The sequence below is a fragment of the Dendrobates tinctorius genome, unplaced genomic scaffold (genome assembly GCF_039654945.1).
Source record: "Dendrobates tinctorius isolate UK_male_01 unplaced genomic scaffold, ASM3965494v1 ptg000135l, whole genome shotgun sequence".
Classification (NCBI taxonomy): Eukaryota; Metazoa; Chordata; class Amphibia; order Anura; family Dendrobatidae; genus Dendrobates; species Dendrobates tinctorius.
Window position 1 is genome coordinate 10,957,354 of NW_027361803.1, and position 25,688 is coordinate 10,983,041.

At 44.4% G+C, this 25,688-nt stretch overlaps 1 protein-coding gene across 1 annotated transcript in view; it reads right to left on the bottom strand.

Annotated features, from left to right (window-relative positions):
* The window catches only part of SLC45A2 (solute carrier family 45 member 2), a 164,345-nt gene that overhangs the window by 45,077 nt on the left and 93,580 nt on the right, over positions 1–25,688 (bottom strand). The window contains exons 4-5 of the mRNA XM_073543902.1: positions 21,256–21,399; positions 11,151–11,274 (exon numbers count right to left, since the gene is read on the bottom strand). Coding sequence (XP_073400003.1) covers positions 11,151–11,274; positions 21,256–21,399 — 268 coding nt within the window. The remainder of the gene's footprint in view (positions 1–11,150; positions 11,275–21,255; positions 21,400–25,688) is intronic.

Here is a 25,688-nt window from a genome sequence, read left to right on the forward strand (position 1 = left end):
TTTTAATTTCCCCAATATTTGCCAGAATCACATGAACAGTTCTGTGTCCTGACAGTGAATTTAACAACTCTCTCTGCCTCTCTCAAAGCAGGAATATCCAAATCTCTAAGGTTAAAGAGGTCAAATATTTAGTGTAACTAGCAAATGTCATGCAAGGAACATGAAGTCAGAGAGGTCTGCTTAGGAGCTCCGGACACAAAGTTTCATTATGCGTTTATTTTTGCGTTTCTTATTTAAAACAATAGGATATATTTAATTAAACGTATTTGCAAAGCTGACAATTTTTTTTTTTAAATAACTACAAAATTGCAAAATAATTTAAAAAAATCCTAAAATGTTACAAGAGATTTTGGCACATTGCATTCAAATTTATTATTTTTATTTTTTATTTTAAGAGGGAGATGTCGTAAACTGGCAGAGAGTCCGTCAAACCTTCCCACTTAGTCAGGATGGGTCACTACGCCGCTGAGATTACAAGCTCTGCTTCCTTCTCTCCCAGTCAAGATCAAAGCTTCTGAACCAACCGACCTCCCAGAAATTGACATTAAATTGACTTTTGTGAGGATAAAAAAAAAAAGAAAAGCTCAAGAGCAAATGAAGGACATGGAGTATAACATCTTCTCTGTGCTGCCCAGTTAAATTGTCATGTGAATTTTTAAAATCTATAAACTCAATAATACAATCAAAATTAAAAAAAAATTGAGAACATTTTTTGGGTCCCCAGAACCACAAACCTGACATTTTTCTTGACAATATTTGAAATTGTTAGCACAAAAGAGCCAAGACAGATTCTTAAAGGAACAGTACTGGAATTTACCAGGAGTCTCCCAACACACAGATCTTAAGGATTGAGCGCCGCACCTTCTTTTCCTCGCTAACAGAAATCTCATGTTTGGGAGAGCAAATTTAGACTTTTAGAATTTTAGGCATGCAACACATATCGCCGTATAGCCAAACAAGTTGTGCAACCAAAGAAACACATTGTGCAGTTTGCGATCATGTGACTATTTTAATACTGTAATTTTGCTATAAAAAATTAAATGTCTAGTTTTCGACAAATTGTGGCATTGGGCGAAATTCAAATTGAGACTGGGATCCAGAAATATTCGACCAACATCACGGTCAATTCAGCAATCATGTAAAAACGAAAAAAGAAACACATGAGTGTACTGACCTGACCTGCCTCACAAGTAAGAGAATATAAAGTGTTAAAAACAATATATCAGCTCCTGCTCCGATGCCGATGTTCCACAAGTTAATAGCGCTCCTAACCTGCCCGCTGCAGGGAAGAACTTTATTCTCCTCGGCAGAATTCGGTTTCAGTCACGGGGGTGGTGCTAGTGCTGGTTCAGTCAGCCCTCTGAGAATACAGAGCAGGGTCTATAGCAATAACCCTGACCCTGACTGACACTAGCTTTGCATTTGGGCAAGCTGTCAGTGAGCGCCGAGGGTGTGGTTACAGGCACCACCCCATTGACTGAATCCGGAATGCTGCCAGGGAGAATAAAGTTGATTTTCTCCTCGCAAGATTCCATGATGTGAATGTGCCAGGCAGGCACCTCTAATACTAGGGGCGGCCTAACTCGCCATGTTTCCTGGATTACTTCTGATGCTGGGGGCACACTCCTTGCCTTAGCTCCTGAATCCGCCCTCAGTCTGTACCTTTCCCCACACCCAGGGAAGAGGGGAGTAATAGTGTACCGTAATACACCAACCTGACTAACAAAGTAATATGAACAGGGGTTCCCAAAAATACCAAACATACAAATAAACTCACTCAGAAAACAGAGGAATGCTTCGGGGAGTGGAGGATGGGGTTAAACCAAAGTAGGAGAAAAAAGGGAATTATCACACACTCAAAACCTAGCAACAGTCTCCGATAAATCCACCAAACGCCTTCTCCAATAACCACCAACAACAATCTCCAGCCATGCACCATAAGCTACTCTGACAATAAGTGCTTTTCAGAGCCCAGATTATACAGGAGATGGGAGTGGCTAACAATGAATAGCAGAGAGCCTTATCTCCAGGAGCTCTCAAGAAATCAAATTAACCCCTGCACTGCTGAAAAATTTCCATCATTTAAAGGGAACCTGTCACCCCCTCCATTCATTTTTAACTAAAAGAGCCACTGTTATGAACGAGTCACCGTAGGAGGCAGACACAAAAATAGAAGCTACGTCCAGAAAACCAGAGAAGTTGGCAACTATCAGATTGCAGACCCCTGAACCTATCAACACAACTAGCAGTAGCCGTGGGGGGTTCCTACGGTGCCCTAGACCCCTCGATCACAGCCGGAGAGCTAAATAACCTAAAGACAGAAAAGGAAATCTAAACTGCCCCAGAGCAGACCCCAAAGTAAAAGGCAGCCCCCAACATATAATGACGGTGAAGCAAGATGAAAAAACACTCACACAGATAGAAAGATAGGCTGAGCAAACAATGGGGCCCAGGCTAACTATACAGGACAGGAAAGGACGGTTGCTGTCTGCAATCTGCCAAAACCCTATCAAAGACATAAGCCAACAGGCTGATATGAAAAAAGGCCCTGAAGCAGCTAGGCTTCAAAAACTAAATCAGCACTCAGGTATTTTCTGAAGACAGAGCTAAAGGAATTCAGCTCACCCCAGCAGGGAATGGCAGAAATCCAGCAAAACAAAGTCAAAGCACAAATGCAAAAGGCAGAGCAGAAAACTTAGCTTTAGAAGAGCAGGAATTCAGACTGGTCTCCAAGGATCCCACAGAGAAATCACCCGCAGGGCAGAAGGGCGTCGGCAGCCTTATATCCAGTCAGTAACTCCACTCAGCCAGTCATCATCATTAGGCTCAGATGCTTGATAATCAGGCTCACTACCTTTCTTTACCAGAAGAGGGAGTTCATCGGACTTCTGTGGTGAAGGGGAAAATGAACTCACAACAGTACCTCCCCCTTGAGGAGGGGTCACAGAACCCTCAACCACGCCACCAGGGCGATCAGGGTGAGCCCGATGAAAGGCACGCACCAATCTTTTGGCATGAATATCAGAGGCAGAGACCCAGGAATTATCCTCCTGACTATAACCCTTCCACTTAACCAAATACTGGAGTCTCCGTCCAGTATCTTCTCTACCTCATATTCCATGTTACCTTCAACCAATACAGGGTCTGGAGGTGCCACCCCCGGAACAACAGGTTCAACAAACCTCTTCAACAAAGACTTATGGAACACATTATGGATTTTAAATGTGACAGGAAGAGCCAAACGAAAAGAGACCGGATTAATAATCTCTAAAATCTTGTAAGGTCCAATAAATCTAGGCTTAAACTTAGGAGAAGCCACCTTCATAGCAATATTTTTTGATGATAACCACACCATATCACCAACCTTAAACTGGGGACCAATGGTCCTATGTCGGTTGGAAAAACGCTGGGCCTTTTCCTGGGAGAGAGATAACTTATCCACCACTTGGTCCCAGATCTGGTGCATTCTCTCCACCACAGTGTCAACACCTGGGCAGGCAGAGGGCTCCACCTGCCCTGAAGAAAAATCGAGGATGAAACCCAAAGTTACAAAAAAAAAGGTGACATCAAAGTGGCAGAACTAGCTCTATTATTTAAAGAAAATTTGGCCAAGGGCAAAAATGAAACCCAATCATCCTGATCAGCGGAAATAAAACATCTCAAATATGACTCCAAGGTCTGGTTTGTTCTCTCTGTCTGCCCATTGGTCTGAGGGTGAAAAGCAGAGGAGAAGGACAACTGAATTCCCAGCTTGGAACAGAAAGTTCTCCAAAATCTAGACACAAACTGAACTCCTCTGTCAGATACAATGTTCTCAGGAATCCCGTGCAAGCGAACCACCTGTTGCAAAAACAGGGGTACCAACTCAGAGGAAGACGGCAACTTAGGGAGTGGTACAAGATGAACCATCTTAGAGAACCTATCACAAATCACCCAAATAACAGTCATCCTTTGAGAGACAGGCATATCAGAGATGAAATCCATTGAAATATGGGTCCATGGCCACTTGGGGACAGGCAAAGGCATCAACAACCCACTAGAGCGAGAACACGATTTAGACCGGGAGCATGTCCCACAGGACTGCACAAAATTCCTGACATCACGAGACAAGGAGGGCCACCAAAAAGACTGACTCACCAGATCTCTAGTACCAAAAATACCTGGATGACCAGCCAAAGCAGAGCAATGAACTTCAGACATCACTCTCTTCTTCCACTGGTCAGGAACATACAACTTTCCACTGGGACAACGCTCAGGTTTGTCCTCCTGGAACTCTTCCAGAGCACGTCTCAAATCGGGCGAGATGGCAGAAAGAATTACCCCTTCGCCTAAGATGGTAGCAGGTTTGGTCACGAAGGGAGAATCAGCAAAGAAGCTCCTAGAGAGGGCGTCTGCCTTGACATTCTTAGTTCCAGGAAGAAAAGAAACCACAAAATCAAAACGTGTAAAAAACAAGGCCCACCTAGCCTGTCTAGGGTTCAAGCGCTTAGCCGACTCTAGGTAAATCAAATTCTTATGGTCAGTGAGGACCACGACTTGATGCTTAGCTCCCTCCAACCAATGTCTCCACTCCTCAAATGCCCATTTCATGGCCAACAGTTCCCGATTCCCCACATCATAGTTACGTTCAGATGGAGAGAACTTTCGGGAAAAGAAAGCACAGGGATTCATTTTAGATGTTACAGGATCCTTTTGGGACAAAACAGCTCCTGCACCAATCTCAGAAGCATCCACCTCTACCTGGAACGGAAGTGAGACATCAGGTTGCGGCAAAACCGGGTCGGAGGTGAATCTTCGCTTCAGCTCCTGAAAGGAAGAAACAGCCTCTGGAGACCAATTTAACACATCAGCACCCTTCTTAGTCAAATCAGTCAATGGCTTGGCAATACTAGAAAATTTTGCTATAAATTTCCAATAAAAATTAGCAAAACCCAAAAACTTCTGAAGGGTCTTCAAAGAAGTGGGCTGAACCCAATCGTAAATGGCCTGTACCTTGGCCTGGTCCATTTCAATAGTTGACGGAGACAAAATAAATCCCAAAAAAGAAATCCTCTGTACTCCAAAAAGGCATTTAGATCCTTTGACACACAGGGAATTCTCCCTCAAGATCTGGAACACAGTCCGAATATGTTCCACATGAGAATCCCAATCCTTGGAGAAGATCAAAATATCATCCAGATAGATAATCAAAAATTTATCGACAAAATCTCGGAAAATATCGTTCATGAAGCACTGGAAGACAGAAGGGGCATTAGTGAGCCCAAAAGGCATCACCAGGTACTCAAAATGTCCCTCCGGAGTATTAAACGTTGTCTTCCATTCATCCCCATGCTTAATGAGAATAAGATTATACGCCCCCCTGAGGTCAAGCTTGGTAAACCAGCAAGCACCTTTAACTCTAGAGAATAGATCTGAAATCAGGGGTAACGGATACTGATATTTAACAGTAATTTTGTTGAGGGCACGATAATCAATACAAGGTCTTAATGATCCATCCTTTTTGGCTACCAAAAAAAACCGGCACCTAAGGGTGACGAGGATGGTCTAATATGACCCTTCTCCAACGCCTCCTTAATATAGGATCGCATAGCCTCGTGCTCGGGTACAGATAAATTGAAGAGCCGACCCTTGGGGAATTTACACCCCGGGCTCAGTTCAATTCCACAGTCATAACTCCTATGAGGAGGCAGAGACGCAGACTCATTCTCACTAAATACATCATAAAAGTCCGCCAAATAATCAGGAACATCATGCGACTGAGGAGAGGTGGAAAACACAGGAGCCTCACTAAAGGCACACCGACAACCCCAACTCACCACAGACACAGATTTCCAATCCAAAACTGGATTATGAATTTGCAACCAGGGAAACCCCAGAACAATGGTATCATGCAGATTATGCAACACCAAAAATCTGCAATTTTCTTGATGGTCTGGGGCGACCCGCATTACCACCTGGGTCCAAAACTGAGGTTTATTTTTTGCCAAAGGAGTAGCATCAATCCCCCTCAAAGGGATAGGCGTCTGCAGAGGTGTCATCGGAAATCCACAACGTTTAGCAAAATCCAAGTCCATTAGGTTTAGAGCTGCTCCCGAATCCACAAAAGCCTTGGCGGAAAATGTGGACAGGGAGCAGATCAGAGTAATAGCCAGAAGAAACTTAGGTTGAACACCACCAACAGAAAACGTGTGTGCAAAGCGTTTCTCTCGTTTAGGACAGACAGAAATAATATGCGAGGCATCTCCACAGAAAAAACACAACTTATTACGCCTTCTGAACTCCTGACGCTGCTCTCTGGACAAAACTATCACATTGCATAGGTTCAGACAATTGTTCAACAAGTGGCAACACTTCTCGTGCAGTTTTGCGTTCTCGCAAACGCCGATCAATCTGAATGGCTAATGACATAGAATCGTCAAGACCAGAGGGAACAGGAAATCCCACCATAGTATCTTTTACGGCTTCTGACAAACCCTTCCGAAAGAGAGCAGCCAGGGCATTATCATTCCAGGTAGTAAGTACCGCTCACTTTCGGAATTTTTGACAGTACGATTCTGCAGAATCTTGACCCTGGTTCAATGCCAGCAGGGTCTTTTCAGCCTGATCAATGGCATTAGGTTCGTCATACAACAACCCCAAAGCTTGAAAAAATGCGTTCACATTAGTCAGAATAGGATCATCAGGTTTCAAAGAAAACTCCCAATCCTGGGGATCGCCACGCAGCAAAGAGATGACAATTTTAACCTGCTGCGCGGAGCTCCCTGACGAGTTAGGCTTCAAGGCAAAAAATAATTTACAATTATTTTTGAAATTCAAAAATTTAGACCGATCCCCAAAAAATACATCAGGTGTGGGAATCTTTGGTTCAGCAGCATGTGAATGAGCAAGGTAGGCGGAAATTCCCCGCACTTCCGCAGCGAGCTGCTCCACACGATCAGACAATTGCTTTATTTCCATTGAGAGAAAAAAAAATTCCCCCTACGGCCTCAGAGATAATAGAGGAAAAAATATACACACTTTTTTTTTTACAATTCTTTCCTGCTATTGAGTACCCTAGGATCTGCGGTATGGCGGGTGATTCTGTTATGAATGAGTCACCGTAGGAGGCAGACACAAAAATAGAAGCTACGTCCAGAAAACCGGAGAAGTTGGCAACTATCAGATTGCAGACCCCTGAACCTATCAACACAACTAGCAGTAGCCGTGGGGGGTTCCTACGGTGCCCTAGACCCCTCGATCACAGCCGGAGAGCTAAATAACCTAAAGACAGAAAAGGAAATCTAAACTGCCCCAGAGCAGACCCCAAAGTAAAAGGCAGCCCCCAACATATAATGACGGTGAAGCAAGATGAAAAAACACTCACACAGATAGAAAGATAGGCTGTTGTGAGTTCATTTTCCCCTTTACCACTGAGGCCCGATGAACTCCCTCTTCTAGTAAAGAAAGATAGTGAGCCTGATTATCAGGCATCTGGGTCTAATGATGATGATTGGCTGAGTGGAGTTTCTGACTGGATATAAGGCTGTCCACACCCTCCTGCTCTGCGGGTGATTTCTCTGTGGGATCCTTGGATACCAGTCTGAATTCCTGCTCTCCAAAAGCTAAGTTTTCTGCTCTTCCGTTTGCATTTGTACGTTATCTTTGTTTTGCTGGATTTCTGTCATTCCCTGCTGGGGTGAGCTGAATTCCTTTAGCTCTGTCTTCAGAAAATACCTGAGTGCTGATATAGTTTTTGAAGCCTAGCTGCTTCAGGGCCTTTTTCCATATCAGCCTGTTGGCTATTGTCTTTTTAGGGTTTTTCGCAGATTGCAGACAGCAGCTGTCCTATCCTGTCCTATTTTAGTGAGTTTGGGCTCCTTCGTTTGCTCAGCCTATTTTTCTATCTGTGTGAGTGTTTTTCATCTTGCTTCACCGTCATTATATGTTGGGGGCTGCCTTTTACTTTGGGGTCTGCTCTGGGGCAGTTTAGATTTCTTTTTTCTGTCTTTAGGCTATTTAGTTTCTCCGGCTGTGATCGAGGGGTCTAGGGCACCGTAGGAACCCCCCACGGCTACTGCTAGTTGTGTTGTTAGGTTCAGGGGTCTGCAATCTGATAGTTGCCAACTTCTCCGGTTTTCTGGACTTAGCTGCTATTTTTGTGTCTGCCTCCTACGGTGACTCATTCATAACAATAGGCTGAGCAAACAATGGGGCCCAGGCTAACTATACAGGACAGGAAAGGACGGTTGCTGTCTGCAATCTGCCAAAACCCTATCAAAGACATAAGCCAACAGGCTGATATGAAAAAAGGCCCTGAAGCAGCTAGGCTTCAAAAACTAAATCAGCACTCAGGTATTTTCTGAAGACAGAGCTAAAGGAATTCCGCTCACCCCAGCAGGGAATGGCAGAAATCCAGCAAAACAAAGTCAAAGCACAAATGCAAAAGGCAGAGCAGAAAACTTAGCTTTAGAAGAGAAGGAATTCAGACTGGTCTCCAAGGATCCCACAGAGAAATCACCCGCAGGGCAGAAGGGCGTCGGCAGCCTTATATCCAGTCAGTAACTCCACTCAGCCAGTCATCATCAATAGGCTCAGATGCTTGATAATCAGGCTCACTACCTTTCTTTACCAGAAGAGGGAGTTCATCGGGCCTCAGTGGTGAAGGGGAAAATGAACTCACAAAAAGCCACCTTGTGCAGCACTAATGCTGCATTCTGTCAAGGTGGATCTTTTATTTGGCGTCCCTTCCACCGCAGAAATAAGCATTTTTAAAATTTGTCCATCATACAACATGTACAACAAAAAAAAACAGAAAAAAAAGGCAGACTGGACATAATTTCCCGCAAAATACCAATAATGGGCAGGATAAAATTGTTGACACCCTCAACTTAATATTTGGTTGCACGCCCTTTGGAATACATAGCTGCAATCAATCGCTTCCATCAACAAGCTTCTTACACCTCTCAACTGGATTTATGGGCCACTCTTCTTTTGTAAACTGCTCCAGGTCTCTCCTATTTGAAGGCACCTTCTCCCATCAGCAATTTTAACATCTCTCCACAGGTGATCAATGGGATTTAGATCCACCATATTTGATTGTAGGTACTGTGCTATTTTCTTTGTAAGCCTCATTTTGTTTTCAGTAAACAGTTGAATGATGTGCTTTACCAAATAGCTCAATCTTGGTCTCATCTGTCCACAAGATGCTTTCCTAGAAGGATTTTGGCTTACTCACATACATTTTGGCAAACTGTAGTCTAGCTTTTTTATGTCTCTGTGTCAGTAGTGTGGTCCTCCTGGATCTCCTGCCATAGCATTTCATTCATATGTGGACAAATAGTTCTCGCTGACATTGATACATCCTGAGCCTGCAGGATAGATTGAATTTCTATGGAATTTGATTGGGGCTGCTTAGCCATCATCCAGACTATCACGCTTTGCAAAATTTCATCAATTTTTCTCTACCATCCACGTTCAGTCAAATTAGCTACAGTGCCATGGGTTGTAGACTTCTTGGTTATGTTAAGCACTGTGCACAAAAGAACATCAAAATCTCTAGAGATGGACTTGTAGCCTTGAGATTGTTGATGTTGTTTCAAAAACATTAGTTCTTAAGTCCTCAGACAGTTCTCGTCTCCTCTTTATGTTCTCCATGCTTAGTGTGGCACACAGACACACAATGCAAATATTCAATCAACTTCTCCCCTTCTTATCTAGTTGCAGGTATGATTTCCATATGCCCTCACCTGTTACTTGCCGCAGGTGGGTTTGAACGAGCATCACATGCTTGAAACAAAGTTGCTTACCCACAATTTTGGAAAGGTGCCAGCAATTTTGCCTGGCCCAATTTGGGGTTTTGTGTGAAATTATGTCCAATTCACTTTTTTCTCAGTTCTTTTGTGTTGTTCCCATACACACACAGGAGATAAATGTGTAGATAACAAAACATGTGTAATTGCAATAATTTTCTTAGCGAAATACTTCGTCTGGAACAATTTCAAGGGTGCCAACACTTTCAGCCATGACTATACACACACATATACTATATATATATATACACACTCAACACAAACAAATATTTATGTCTTTATATACCGAATCTACATATATCTGAAATAGGTATTAAACACTAAGTGGCAGGATAGCTTTTTAATTACTGATAGATTTCAGCTGGTGTCATGACTTTCCGTGACTTTTTGCGCCTCTCTTTCTCCATGTGTTTAATACTTTTTCCATGTGTCTTTTCTCATTATCATTCATAATTTATGGACATCTATAGTAATTTCTTTGCCTGTGTGGATTGGATGGGTTGTCACCAACATCTGTCGAGAATTTCGTGTCAATAGCATTTTTTGAAATATATTTAATCAGAAAATTGGTCACTTGTTCAATACTTATTGCACCCAGATACATATTATATATTATACACACACACGTATATATTTTAATAATATCTTAAGCCCCACACTATATACTCTATATGTATAGACGCTGTCACGGTGTGAGCCTGGCGCTTCCTCCTCCCTCTCAGCTTCTGAAGTTCCAGAAATATGGAGGATGCACAGTATAAATGGTAATGATGCTGTGCATCCTACTTTCAATGTGGAAATGCACACAGGAGGCGCTCTTTATGGATGGGGGCACCGGACAACTGCCTAATTCTCCCCCCCCCACCTTAATAAATCCCGCTCTCGTCTTTGACAAGTGGGCGGTGTGCGAATTGCAATTAGGGATAGAAAATTCAGGTAATATGGAAAATCTATGACTCTGTCGCAGTCACCGTAGGTCTCCGTGTCAGGCCATAAATGGTCATTAGATGTGATGTCACAAGGCAGCACAGTGATCTCGATGTTGCGTGACGTAATAACCGATTCCTTGTAGATTTCATCTGATTGATCAGATCTCAGCATGTTATTTCTAAATTACTCAACAAAAGAAGAAGGGGCTGCCCAAATCAGAGGACCCCTTTATTAAGTAGTAAAAATTGTATATATTTACATCGATAATATGAATTAATAAGGCGGATACCATTTCTCAGAGGCTGAATGTACTTTACATCTACATGACTGGTGCAGGACTTCCAGGCTTCACACGTACCAATATCATATATACATGAGAGATTCGGACTCCATATTTATAGGAACGACTCACGACTTCAAATTATTACTTACATGAGTACAAGGCTGAGGAGATGGCATTAATACACATGCCCCAGCATCCGACCTCTACCCCTCGCTCGTAGATAAGGTACGCTGTAGAGTTATGAGGAGCATATGGATTCCCATGGTAAACAATCTGGAAAGAAAAAAAACACAAATTTCAAATAAAATCTTAAAAAAACCAGGGGGGGGTGACAGGCTTCCTTTAAAAAATACTATGTCTATTGGGTTGTAAAATTCCTTCGCTTTCCCTGATTCTGCAGCTTTCTTTAAGTTTGTGCTGCGTTGCTCCATCGCAGAGATATTCACATTTGTAGTAGCGTGTGTAATCTTTGCTTGTAGTGCAAGTAGGTGTTTCTTCGGGGTCTTCTCTGGTGGGCGGGTGCTTTAATAGCTTCCGCCCAGATGCTATCAATCATAGCTCACAGCTGATCTAGCAGTCTATTAGTCTCAGATGCAGCCGAGCTGTGATTTGGCTGCATCTGAGAGGGAAAGGTGAAAGGTCACCCCGCCCCCAGGGAAGTAACTGAAGAAGCGCACAGTTGGACTACAACCATAGATTTCACATACTGTGCTCCAAAAAGCAACAAACGTGATTATCTCTGCACTGGAGCAACGCTGCACAAAATGGAAAAGAGCGGCAGAATCAGGGGAGCTGAGTGATTTTTACAAAAAAGAGAAAGAATATTTTAAGGCATTTTTATTACTCCATTTCATTAGTATTTGGTACCATTGCCCTTAACCTGAATGACTTCGGTCAGACGATTGGGATATCCTTCCACAAACTTCTCACAATATTTGGGCCCATTCCTCCTGACAACACTGGTGCAACTAATCCACAGGGCTTTCCAGCTTTTCCCATACATTTTTCAATAGGATTGAGATCAGGGCTTTGTGATGGCTGCTCCAAAACATTGACTATGTTATCCTTAACCCCTTAGTGACGGGGCCAAATTTGTGAAATCTGACCAGTGTCGCTTTATGTAGTAATAACTCTGGAACGTTTCAACATATCCCATTGATTTAGAGAATGTTTTTTTTTCACCAAATTGCAACAGGTTGCGTTTGGCGCACCGTCAAAAGGACGCAGGCGCCGCCAAAACGCATACTGCGCACGGCCTGCGTCCTCAGTGATAAAGATAGGGGACACATGACGCATGCAGCGTCATGCGCCCGGAGGCGGAGCTACCGGAGGAGGCACGGCAGGGGGCGGGGCTTAGCGGCGGCAGTGCGCAGGACAACGCTGCGGCCTTAAACGCAAATGTGAAACTGGCCTAATCTGGCTTCTTCCTGGCAGAGTGGCCTTTTAGCCCCTGTTGATACAGTACTCGTTTCACTGTGGAAAGTGCCACAATCTTACCAGCTTCCGCCATCATCATCACAAGGGTTTTTGCTTTTGTCCTTGGGTTGATATGCACATGTCAGACCAAAGCACAATCATCTCTGGGGCACAGAACCCATCTCCTTCCTGAGTGGTATGATGGCTGGACATTCCCATCTTGTTTATACTTGTGTATAATTGTTAGTACAGGAAGGGAAAAAAGGCACCACTGCAATAAGCGCACACTAAACCACATAGAATAAATTTTATTGATGCAAAAGGTAATACATTAAAAACACAATAAAACATGGTAAACCACCCACAATGTTTATAAGGTCAAACATGGCACATATAACATATCAGACCCAATACAATAATCCATATATAATCCATATATAATCCATATACAATCTAACCCCACTATAATACCCATGACCAATGCCCTAGATTTAGGCTCAAGGAGACCAAGGGCAATTGTTGCACAATAATACAATGTTTAATGCAACAAGCCCTACATAACACCTGATAATGAATGTATGCCACATGCGGCCACAACACAAAGTGGCCCAATATATAATCAACATTCAATTGTGCCCCATCAACAATGAAGGTACCACTAGGGGAAAGTGAGGCTGCAACAAAAGATATAAAGAAGTGGGTGCTACCCCAGGACCATACCCCACGCGTATCGCCACAACCCGTGTGGCTTTGTCAGGGGAAGTAACTGACCATGGTCCAAGCTCCTTAAATACCCTGCCAAGATCCAGGTGGAAAGAACATGCGTCACAGGGGGGGGCGCCGCCCCCATCTGGAAGTCCATCGGTAAACAGAGGGAAAGCAGAGACCGGCGTCCCGGTCATATGAAAGAAGATGGCCGCCACGCATGCGCGGTGTGCTCTGCACGCGATCCTGAGCACAAAATAAAAACCGCTCCACTGCGCATGCGCCCAGTGGGACGCAAAAGCTTTCCCATGGAACGCAAAGCTTTTGCGTCCCACTGGGCGCATGCGCGGTGGAGCGGTTTTTATTTTGTGCTCAGGATCGCGTGCAGAGCACACCGCGCATGCGTGGCGGCCATCTTCTTTCATATGACCGGGACGCCGGTCTCTGCTTTCCCTCTGTTTACCGATGGACTTCCAGATGGGGGCGGCGCCCCCCCTGTGACGCATGTTCTTTCCACCTGGATCTTGGCAGGGTATTTAAGGAGCTTGGACCATGGTCAGTTACTTCCCCTGACGAAGCCACACGGGTTGTGGCGATACGCGTGGGGTATGGTCCTGGGGTAGCACCCACTTCTTTATATCTTTTGTTGCAGCCTCACTTTCCCCTAGTGGTACCTTCATTGTTGATGGGGCACAATTGAATGTTGATTATATATTGGGCCACTTTGTGTTGTGGCCGCATGTGGCATACATTCATTATCAGGTGTTATGTAGGGCTTGTTGCATTAAACATTGTATTATTGTGCAACAATTGCCCTTGGTCTCCATGAGCCTAAATCTAGGGCATTGGTCATGGGTATTATAGTGGGGTTAGATTGTATATGGATTATATATGGATTATTGTATTGGGTCTGATATGTTATATGTGCCATGTTTGACCTTATAAACATTGTGGGTGGTTTACCATGTTTTATTGTGTTTCTAATGTATTACCTTTTGCATCAATAAAATTTATTCTATGTGGTTTAGTGTGCGCTTATTGCAGTGGTGCCTTTTTTCCCTTCCCTTACTGATTGTGTTTCCCACTGTTGCGGCACCTAGGCCTTGCAATTATATATTGGTTTATTCACACAGCTGGTGCGCCCTATTGGTCATATTATCATTGTTGTGTGTTTCGGTCGGTCCTTTACCGACCTTTCTTGGGGGTTGCACACGCTCAATCTGGAGTGTATGTGGTTGTGTATTGACCTGGTGCATTATTATATGACCTGGGTATTAGTAGTATAATTGATGCATGGGATAATATATGTTATTGTGTATTATACACTTTTTAATAGTTTTTATGTAATTTTTGTTATTTATTTTTTTCAGCTCTTTTTTCCTTGGTCCTGAAATGGATTGGGATATAAGGGAGGCAGCCTGGAGGGCGCAGTCCTCGGATATTTTCTCCTCTTCTAAGATTAATACACCGAGTACAGAATTTGCCAGCGTTACATCAGAGTTGACAACAGCACATAAATTGGGGATTAGACTGTGGTGGAATATTCGGTCCCTGGAAGAATATATTAAATCTAATATTGTGCCTAGAGGCCTGAGGGTCTCTATATATCCGGCATGGGAGCCTTCCTCAGATTTTCGTGCTACCTGCGAGCAGGGACTCTTGCGATGCTCTGGTATTATTATGAATATGCTGTTGGAACATGACAGGGAGCTGTTGGTCTCAGTCAAAAAACAGATTAAGGAATTAGACACCAAATTGGGCGGTTTCGATGAAATGACCCAGGTGTTGTCTTTCAAAACTAAGCTTAAGGAGACTCTGGACAGGTATGATAAGGAGATCACAAATAAGAAAAAATCTAAATTTCATAGGGATCAAAGAGATTTTGAGGAAAACCAGGTTTTTCAATGGAAGCATAAGGGGAATATGAGACGGAGGGCCCCTATGGATAGGGCCCCGGTTAGTACAGCTGAGGTGGCCCGTAGGCCGGATTACACGTCTGGTAGTGATTTTTTATCCTCAGCCGAGAGCGAGGCCGATAACGGACCAGAAGGGGCTGTCGCAGGCGGCCGATCATTCACGAGAAACACACGCTTCAGGGGACGAAGGCCCCCGCAATACAATCAATACAGGAATTTTCGCAAGTAGAGGAGATGGATGTTGTGGAGGACGGGACCGTGGATACACAGGTACAGGAGAATGTGCTTCAAATTATTAATCTATCTCAATATAAGCTTTCTTTGTTGGAAACCTCTGTATTACAGAGGGGACTGACTTTTGCCCCTGTGAAGGGTGTGGATAAATTTACCTTGGTCAAGGACCTTTATATCTTTTGCAGACACTTGGTTCTCCAGGTTTTACACAATAAACCACATGTGGCTGATGGCTTGGATCAAACGGATCGCCAGGTGCTACAGGACCTTTTGGATCTTCTACAGGAGGACACGACTTATGGTAAAAATCATGTTCCATACAAAAATAAATCACTAGTGGCCCCGCCTTTTTCGTTGGTTCCAGCTATTAGGGTGTTCTTTGAGCTGGTTAAAAAGGACTTTCTGGCTATTCCAGTGGGGTCACGCCATATGGATAACTTACACGCGTGTGAAAGATCAGCCGTGGATAATCTCAGGTCTAACAAATTGTTTGTTATTAAGGAGGCTGATAAGGGCGGAAATGTGGTGTTGTGGCCGCATGAATTATATCAGGAGGAGGCACACCGCCAATTGGATAATGCTCGATTTTACAAAAGATTACCATCAGATCCCACGGGGCCCTTTTCTATTAAATTTAGAAGACTATTGGATAGGGCTCTTGAGTTGGGTGTTATAAATAAGAAAGAGCTGGAATTTTTGTGGGTCAAGCATCCTTTTACGCCTACATTTTATGTGTTGCCCAAGGTCCACAAGGATCTTGTGAAACCACCGGGCCGACCGATAGTGGCTAGTATAGGTAGTTTATGTGAGAAAGCGTCCATCTATGTTGACTATTTTCTTCAGCCTATAGTTAAGACCTTATCTTCCTATATACAGGATACGTCTAATTTTATTAGGAAATTCCGGGATGTCACCCTGCCCCCTGGGGCTCTGCTGGTTACTTGCGATGTGGAATCGCTTTATTCGAACATTGATCATTCGAACGGTATTACATCGTTGTTGTATTTTCTTGATTTGACAGTCCAATCGGATAGAATGCATGATTCATTTATTGTGGATCTGCTTGGGTTCATTATGAAGCACAACTTTTTTCTGTTCGACAGATCTTATTACCTCCAGACCTCAGGTGTGGCCATGGGGGCTAGGTGTGCCCCAGTTCTGGTGAATCTATTTCTTGGATGGTGGGAGGCCACTCGGGTATATGTGACAGGAATGTTCAGGGATAAAGTGTGGCATTGGTCCCGCTTTATCGACGACATTTTCTTTGTTTGGCTTGGAACGGTAGAGGAATGTGAGGCTTTCATGGGATCACTTAATTCTAATCCATATAACATCATGCTCACTTAAAATATATCCTCTATTTCAGTTACTTTTTTGGACCTCAGGCTGGTTTCACACTTGCGCTTTTTTTCGCGGTATTTTAGCGCTAAAAAACGCATGCGATTTTTTTTCCTATACTTTGCATGGGTGCGCTTATGTGCGCATACACACGCGTTTGTATGTGTTTTTGCGCGCATGCGTTTTTTTGCGGTATGCGCTCGGGCGCACAAAATGCATCCTGTTGCATTTTTTGGGCGTCCGACTTGCCTCAAAAAAACGCATGCGCGCGCAATGCGTTTTTTTACAGCAAGACACCCATTATAAGTCTATGGGTGCGCATATGTGCGCATTGGCATGCTTATGTATGCTTTTTTTGCACATGCGTTTTTTTTTGTTAGCCATGTAATTTAGGGGTTTGGGTTAGAGTTAGGGTTAGTTAAGGGGGTTTAGGGTCAGGGTTAGGGTCAGGGTTAGGGTTAGGGTCAGGGTTTGGGTTAGGGTCAGGGTTAGGGTTAGTTAGGGTTTGGGTTAGGGTTAGTATGGTTTGGTTAAGGGTTAGGGTCATGGTTAGGGTTTGGGTTAGGGTCAGGGTTAGGGTTAGTTAGGGTTTAGGGTTTGGGTTAGGGTTAGTATGGTTTGGTTAAGGGTTAGGGTCATGGTTAGGGTCAGGGTTAGGGTCAGGGTTAGGGTCAGGGTCAGGGTCAGGGTCAGGGTTAGGGTCAGGGTTAGGGTTAGGGTCAGGGTTAGTAAAGTCATGGTTTGGGTTAGTGTGAGGGGCCACCTAATGTTTGGAAAAAACGCAAACGCGGTAAAAACGCACTAAAAACGCATACAAACGCATAAAAACGCTGCGTTTTTTTCATGCATGCTCATAAAAATGCTTGAAAAAAACGCAGCAGTTGTATGCGTTTGTATGCGTTTTTTCAATGCGTTTTTTTGCGGGAAAAACGCGCTGCAAAAAAAAGCAAGTGTGAAATTAGCGTCACGGTTTCTAAGATGAATGGTGGTATCTCTACAAGGCTGTTTAGGAAGCCCACGGCCACAAATAGTTTGCTGGATTATACCAGCTTCCATCCATCCCACACGAGGAATGGGATTCCGGCTGGGCAGTTTCTGAGGGTGCGCAGAAATTGCACATCGGATGATGTGTTCCGGGAGGAAGCCCTCAATCTCACCAAACGCTTTTAGAAGAGGAACTACCCTCGGGGTAGTATTTCACGAGCGTACCAACGAGCAATTGGATGTACACAGGATTCCCTTTTGGCTCCACGGGAGAGGACTCGAGATTCGATGCCTCGGTTCATCACGCAATACAATAACCAATGGTCACAGGTGAGAGAAATCCTTGGTAGACATTGGGGCATACTCACAACGGACTTGCAGACATCCGCTCTTGTATCGGAGCGGCCTTGCATCACAGCAAGAAGGGCTCCGAATTTTAGGGATATTCTGACGAAGAGTCATTACATGAGGCCAACTGTTGGGTTGGATAGGGGAATGACATTAAGGGGGTCATTTGCATGTGGCAATTGTACCATATGTCCCCATATGCACTCTACCCGGAACTATTTTGTGAATCCAAGAGATGGTACCAGACACAGATTAATGTCATATATTAATTGTAAAACTACTTGTGTGGTTTATGCGTTGATCTGTCCATGTCATCAGGTATACATTGGCCAAACCTCCCAGGAGTTACGTAGGAGGATTCAGAAACACTTCTCGACAATCAATTTGGCACGTATTGATCATACTAATGGTAAGACCTTGACATCTGTGGCGGCCCATTTCCTGACCCACCATGCCGGTAAGGTTGCTGGCACCATGGTGGTTGGATTGGAGAGGGTAGTGTTATCAAGTGGGGGGGCTCACCTAAGAAATTGCTACTGCAAAGAGAGTCCAGATGGATCTTTAGCTTGGACTCCTTGAGTCCGAGGGGGTTAAATGAGGATCTCTTATTCACGGGGTTTTTAGGTTGACTAATTATCTTGTCTCCCCCTTTCTTCTTTCCTTCCCCTATGCAGTTATTTGGTCTGGATGTCATCACCAATGCCGAGGATGGTTGGTTCTTTACTCCCCTGGATCACCCCCAGGACTTGCTGGGACTGGATCCTGTTTTCCTTATATGTACCATTAATATTAATAAAGTTTTGGTTACCGGCTGCTTTACTTTTGGCCTGTTAGATATGTTATGGGATGTTCTGAACTTTGGATGGGGGGGTCCTGGGATTGTTATGCTGGCTCTGCTGATGCCGGGCCAGTTGGATCTCCTTAGTTGATACCAACATTATTGGGATTTTTGTACTGTGGGGTTTGCTGTAGAGATCTACTACCATTGTTTCAGTAATTATATTGGACCGAATTGCGCTTTATAAACATTAGATTTGGGCTCATGGGGACCGTCTGGTTGATTTTGATTTTTGATTAGTCATCATGGGGGTCTTGTGGCGATTGGTACAGGGTTGTACTTTGTGGGGGGTGATTGAATATTTTGGTCATGCACACTGATGTATATATGCTTCATACGTATTTATCCCCTTCTCATTTTTGGGGGTAGTGTATGTGTGCCTAGCAGTAGGGACTAAGGTGATGACATGGATGCTCTATGGACCACAAGTTCGTTTCGTGCATGGGTCTTTGCCATTGATCCATGTGGATTTTGCTAATGGGGACGTATATGTATTAAAGTGGTTGGTAGTTGCTGCCTGGTTATTCTAAACTACCTTTATTGTAGATTGGGGTCTAGGTTATGCCTTGACTTGGGCCCCTTTTTTCCCCGCCCCTCATACCATCGAACAATTTTGAACCATGCTCTTGTTGCTATTATACTATCATGCCCTCTTTTTTGTACATTTGGAGGTTAGTGCCATTAATTGACCTTTCTTATTCCTTCTCCCTTAGGCTGTGTGTTCTTTGTCTCTTTTCCCCCCCTTATGTACCTGTGTATGTGGTGTTGTCTGTGTCTGTCCTTATATGTCGCGCTCTTGGGAGCAGTATGTGTCTCGCGGCGTTATGGCCCTGGTGCCACTGCTTTATGCGCCGTGTTGATGGACACGGCATTGGTGTGAGGCCATGCGTGCTAGGGTCAGGCCTGTTACGTCCCACTGGACGTAGGCGCGGCATAGCTTGCGTATTGTATGCTCGGTTCTACATAGCAGACTGCGCATGCGTGGTGGCCATTTTCACCATGCGGCTTGCGTTCCATGGGAAAGCTTTTGCGTCCCACTGGGCGCATGCGCGGTGGAGCGGTTTTTATTTTGTGCTCAGGATCGCGTGCAGAGCACACCGCGCATGCGTGGCGGCCATCTTCTTTCATATGACCGGGACGCCGGTCTCTGCTTTCCCTCTGTTTACCGATGGACTTCCAGATGGGGGCGGCGCCCCCCCCTGTGACGCATGTTCTTTCCACCTGGATCTTGGCAGGGTATTTAAGGAGCTTGGACCATGGTCAGTTACTTCCCCTGATGAAGCCACACGGGTTGTGGCGATACGCGTGGGGTATGGTCCTGGGGTAGCACCCACTTCTTTATATCTTTTGTTGCAGCCTCACTTTCCCCTAGTGGTACCTTCATTGTTGATGGGGCACAATTGAATGTTGATTATATATTGGGCCACTTTGTGTTGTGGCCGCATGTGGCATACATTCATTATCAGGTGTTATGTAGGGCTTGTTGCATTAAACATTGTATTATTGTGCAACAATTGCCCTTGGTCTCCATGAGCCTAAATCTAGGGCATTGGTCATGGGTATTATAGTGGGGTTAGATTGTATATGGATTATATATGGATTATTGTATTGGGTCTGATATGTTATATGTGCCATGTTTGACCTTATATACATTGTGGGTGGTTTACCATGTTTTATTGTGTTTCTAATGTATTACCTTTTGCATCAATAAAATTTATTCTATGTGGTTTAGTGTGCGCTTATTGCAGTGGTGCCTTTTTTCCCTTCCCTTACTGATTGTGTTTCCCACTGTTGCGGCACCTAGGCCTTGCAATTATATATTGGTTTATTCACACAGCTGGTGCGCCCTATTGGTCATATTATCATAATTGTTAGTACAGATGAACGAGGCACCTTCAGGCATCTTGAAATTACACCCAAGGATGAGCCAGACTTGTGCAAGTCCATGATATCTTGGCTGATTTCTTTAGACTTTCCCATGATGCTACACAAAGAAGCAGTGTGTTTCAGGTGTGCATTAAAATACATCAACAGGTGTGTCTCTAATTATCAGAAGCTTCCAAACACATGACATCATCATATGGGCAGTCCAGAATTGTGTAAAGGCGTAGTAATCTTAGTGTATCTAAACTTTTTAACATTCTCTCTCTCTCTCTCTCATTATTCTGGCATTTCGCACATATTAATAATTATGATAATCCTAATTGACCTAATATGGGAAAGGTTTATTCTGATTTCATGTCAGATATTGAGAAAAACTTGGAGATGTGTCTTTTTATATAGTGTTCGGAAACTTCAGGTTTCCACCTGTATATAGATAGAAAGTGACAGGTCCATCTGAACTTCAAGTCCTAGAAAGTTCCAGTAAGAAATTATTTAGACAAAATCAAACAGATTAAAAAAGACAAGTTGGTGTCCAAAGGGGAAAAAAGTTTGTGTCTTAGCTTTGTTGTTTTGCTTTATTTTATAGCTCACCTGTCCCATATAATCGGTAAAGAAAAGCATGTTGGAGAGGAAAGCCGTCCATCCGATTAGGTGACTCACACACAGGTAGCGATAATGTGACGGCATTGTGAAGAGAGCGTGGACAAGAGACTTCAGGGTCATTCGCTTTTGTGCCTAAGATAAAAAACAATATATGTAAGAGAAAACTCAAGTATGAGCAAACCTGATATTAACATATTTGTGTTTATCTCCCAAAAGCTGTGGGCTGAACACTCGCCATTTATTCCTTCTGTTTGCCCTTCTATATGTGAGGAAAGTGTGTGAGTTTTCAATTAAGGGAAATTTTTCCTTTTCCCAGAACCTGTTATTGAATCTAGTGCAGACAATGCTCTGTGACTCCAGCTGATACAATGTATCCAGTGCGGAGAATGCTCTGTGACTCCAGACTGATACATTGTATCCAGTGCGGACAATGCTCTTTGACTCCAGACTGATACATTGTATCCAGTGCTGACAGTGCTCTGTGACTCCAGACTGATACATTGTATCCAGTGCTGACAGTGCTCTGTGACTCCAGACTGATACAGTGTATCCAGTAAAGACAATGCTCTGTGACTCCAGACTGATGCATTGTATCCAGTGCAGACAATGCTCTGTGACTCCAGACTGATGCATTGTATCCAGTGCAGACAATGCTCTGTGACTCCAGACTGATACACTGTATCCAGTGCAGACAATGCTCTGTGACTCCAGACTGATGCATTGTATCCAGTGCAGACAATGCTCTGTGACTCCAGACTGATACATTGTATCCAGTACGGACAATGCTCTGTGACTCCAGACTGATACATTGTATCCAGTGCGGACAATGCTCTTTGACTCCAGACTGATACATTGTATCCAGTGCTGACAGTGCTCTGTGACTCCAGACTGATACAGTGTATCCAGTAAAGACAATGCTCTGTGACTCCAGACTGATGCATTGTATCCAGTGCAGACAATGCTCTGTGACTCCAGACTGATGCATTGTATCCAGTGCAGACAATGCTCTGTGACTCCAGACTGATACACTGTATCCAGTGCAGACAATGCTCTGTGACTCCAGACTGATGCATTGTATCCAGTGCAGACAATGCTCTGTGACTCCAGACTGATACACTGTATCCAGTGCAGACAATGCTCTGTGACTCCAGACTGATGCATTGTATCCAGTGCAGACAATGCTCTGTGACTCCAGACTGATACACTGTATCCAGTGCAGACAATGCTCTGTGACTCCAGACTGATACATTGTATCCAGTGCAGACAATGCTCTGTGACTCCAGACTGATACACTGTATCCAGTGCAGACAATGCTCTGTGACTCCAGACTGATACAGTGTATCCAGTGCAGACAATCCTCTGTGACTCCAGACTGATACATTGTATCCAGTGCTGACAGTGCTCTGTGACTCCAGACTGATACAGTGTATCCAGTGCAGACAATGCTCTGTGACTCCAGACTGATACAGTGTATCCAGTGCAGACAATCCTCTGTGACTCCAGACTGATACATTGTATCCAGTGCTGACAGTGCTCTGTGACTCCAGACTGATACAGTGTATCCAGTGCAGACAATGCTCTGTGACTCCAGACTGATACATTGTATCCAGTGCAGACAATGCTCTGTGACTCCAGACTGATACAATGTATCCAGTGCAGACAATGCTCTGTGACTCCAGACTGATACAATGTATCCAGTGCAGACAATGCTCTGTGACTCCAGACTGATACAATGTATCCAGTGCAGACAATACTCTGTGACTCCAGACTGATACAGTGTATCCAGTGCAGACAATGCTCTGTGACTCCAGACTGATACAGTGTATTCAGTGCAGACAATGCTGTGTGACTCCAGACTGATACACTGTATCCAGTGCAGACATTGCTCTGTGACTCCAGACTGATACAGTGTATCCAGTACGGACAATCCTCTGTGACTCCAGACTGATACATTGTATCCAGTGCTGACAGTGCTCTGTGACTCCAGACTGATACAGTGTATCCAGTGCAGACAATGCTCTGTGACTTCAGACTGATACAGTGTATCCAGTGCAGACAATGCTCTGTGACTCCAGACTGATACACTGTATCCAGTGCAGACAATGCTCTTTGACTCCAGACTGATGCAATTGTAACACATGCACAGGGAAATGTTAGAGCATCTACCGGAATGGAGGAGGAGGGACTTGGGGGAGGACGCTGAGGAAAAAGTCAAAGTGAAGAGAGAGAGGAGAGAAAACGTGGCTGCTGCTGCTGCTATGAGAAACAGAGCGGTGTGGATCTTGATTCCCCTAAGTTGCAGAGTGTGGGGGACCCCACGGAGATACCAGTGTTGCCGGAGAGAGCAAAGATCCAGAGAGTCCTGCCAGTACTCCCATCGGATAAAGGTCTAAATCCTGCAGCCATCAGCTGGAGTCTAAAGAATCCTTCAATTGTTGGAGACACTGAGTGTTCTGCTGAGACTTGTGATTCTATCATCGCGACTTACAGGGAGTACACTGCAACCGAAACTATTGACAGCAACATTCACTTAAGTGCACCTACGTTTTCTACTTTGCGCGCCAACCTTCCTTTGCGCGCCAACATCCGCGGCAACTGGGCCTCAATGGTCTGACTGAGTAAATGCAAAAGAGGGGGAATTGGCCACGTTATATTTGCAGGGTTGGGGTTTAATTAGTCTGTGATGGGTATATGACTTTTATAGAGCACAGTAAATCGCATTGTATGTTTATTCCTGTAAATCCATTTTAATTCTGCTTCATAGCAATAAATCTGTTAAACTGTTTTACTTCTGCTTCCTGAGCATGTACCAATCTGTGGCAGGGGTTTTCCGAATCAGCCCCTGACAGAAGATAACTGTCCTTCTGCAGCCCAGAGACAGAGCTCCAATCAAGACTCAGGTGGAGGCACTGCGTACGGAAGAGGTGAGACCCCCCATAACACCCAGGGTACAGTGGTAGCCATAAAGGGGTGTTACAGTGGAGGCACTGCTGAAATCCAGAACTAACAGAGGAGTATTTACTATGGAGACTTTAACAGAGCGAGAAGTGTATTTGTGGTGCGGAGAGATGGATGTTACAGCTAAACAAAGCTTTGCAGTGAGTGGTGAGCTTTGTGATGCGTCTGATGAGGAAATACTGAAAATAGTTAACCGTCTCACTGAACTTGCCCACCCTAAAGTGGTCGATCGCCGGGAGGAAAAAAAAGGGACAGTTACCACAGTCCTGATCTCAACCGGGCAGATCTTGAGGAAGGAATATTTCCCATCCATGATAGCTGTGTCCCCAGAGTATGGTCGACAATGGAGGATCACTTGGCCTATTGAGTCCGAAGTGGAGACCTGGCAACAGGAATCAACCCTTCAGTCTAGAAAGGCTAGTGAAGGTTCGCCCTCTACTTCATTTAGAGTCAGTCGGGAAGAGACAGTGGCCCCTGCAGTTGTGCTTATGATGGCTATGAGACAATTAGTCAGTCAGTTTGCAAAGACGCAGCCAGAAGGGAATTACCTTCTTTTAAGAATTTTCTCGAGTGCCCTTCCCACTCCTGCTGGAGAAGAGGGATATGACACTTGGAGGGATGTCACTTTGCTGTGCTTAGAAGAGTGGCAGTGCGTGGATGCAGTAAAGAAGCAGAGAATAGTACAGAGTTTGAGGGGTACTGCTATGGAAGTGGTTCAGGATGTTTGGCTGAACAGGCCACAAGCAACTAATCAAGATTATGTGAGCGCTTTAGAAGATGCTTTTGGATCCCCTGAAGATGCTACTGATCTTCTCTATAAACTCCGTACCACCTACCAACTGCCAGAGGAGAAGATGTCTGACTATCACTACTGGTTAGACAAGCTGGTTCATAGAATAGTATCTAAAGGTGGAGTAAGCCCTAAAGAAGTTGATCAGTGTCGTCTGGAACAGGTACTCAGAGGAGCTCTCACGCATGATCCAATTGCCCAGCGGATGCGGTCTTGTGATAGAGAGAATATTCCTGGTTCTTTTCATGAGCTGCTTAAGGAAGTTCGCAATGAGGAGTTTATTTTGTCAGCAAGAGAGAAGATATCCCCTCGGGTGACTACTGTTGCCCTGAAGCCAGCAGCCGACTGCAGAGAGATGGAACAGCTGACAGTCATCCAGAAACGGGGAGCAGATTACACAATTGTTAAGTGCCCAGGCCAAGACAATACAGCGGCTACAAAGTGCTGTGGAGGTAGTCGAGAAGCAAACCCTGGTTTTAGGGAGCGAGAATGATGACCTCTGTAGAGTAAAGAGGATGAGACCAAAAGGGTGCATTGTTTGTGGGAGTCCAGACCATATGGCTCGTCAGTGTCAGAAGAGGTGGAGGTCAAGGAACTCTTCACATTTGTCCAAACAGAATGGGTGGATGGATAGGGTCCCCGCCTCGGAGGTGAAGACTCGGTGCCATGGACA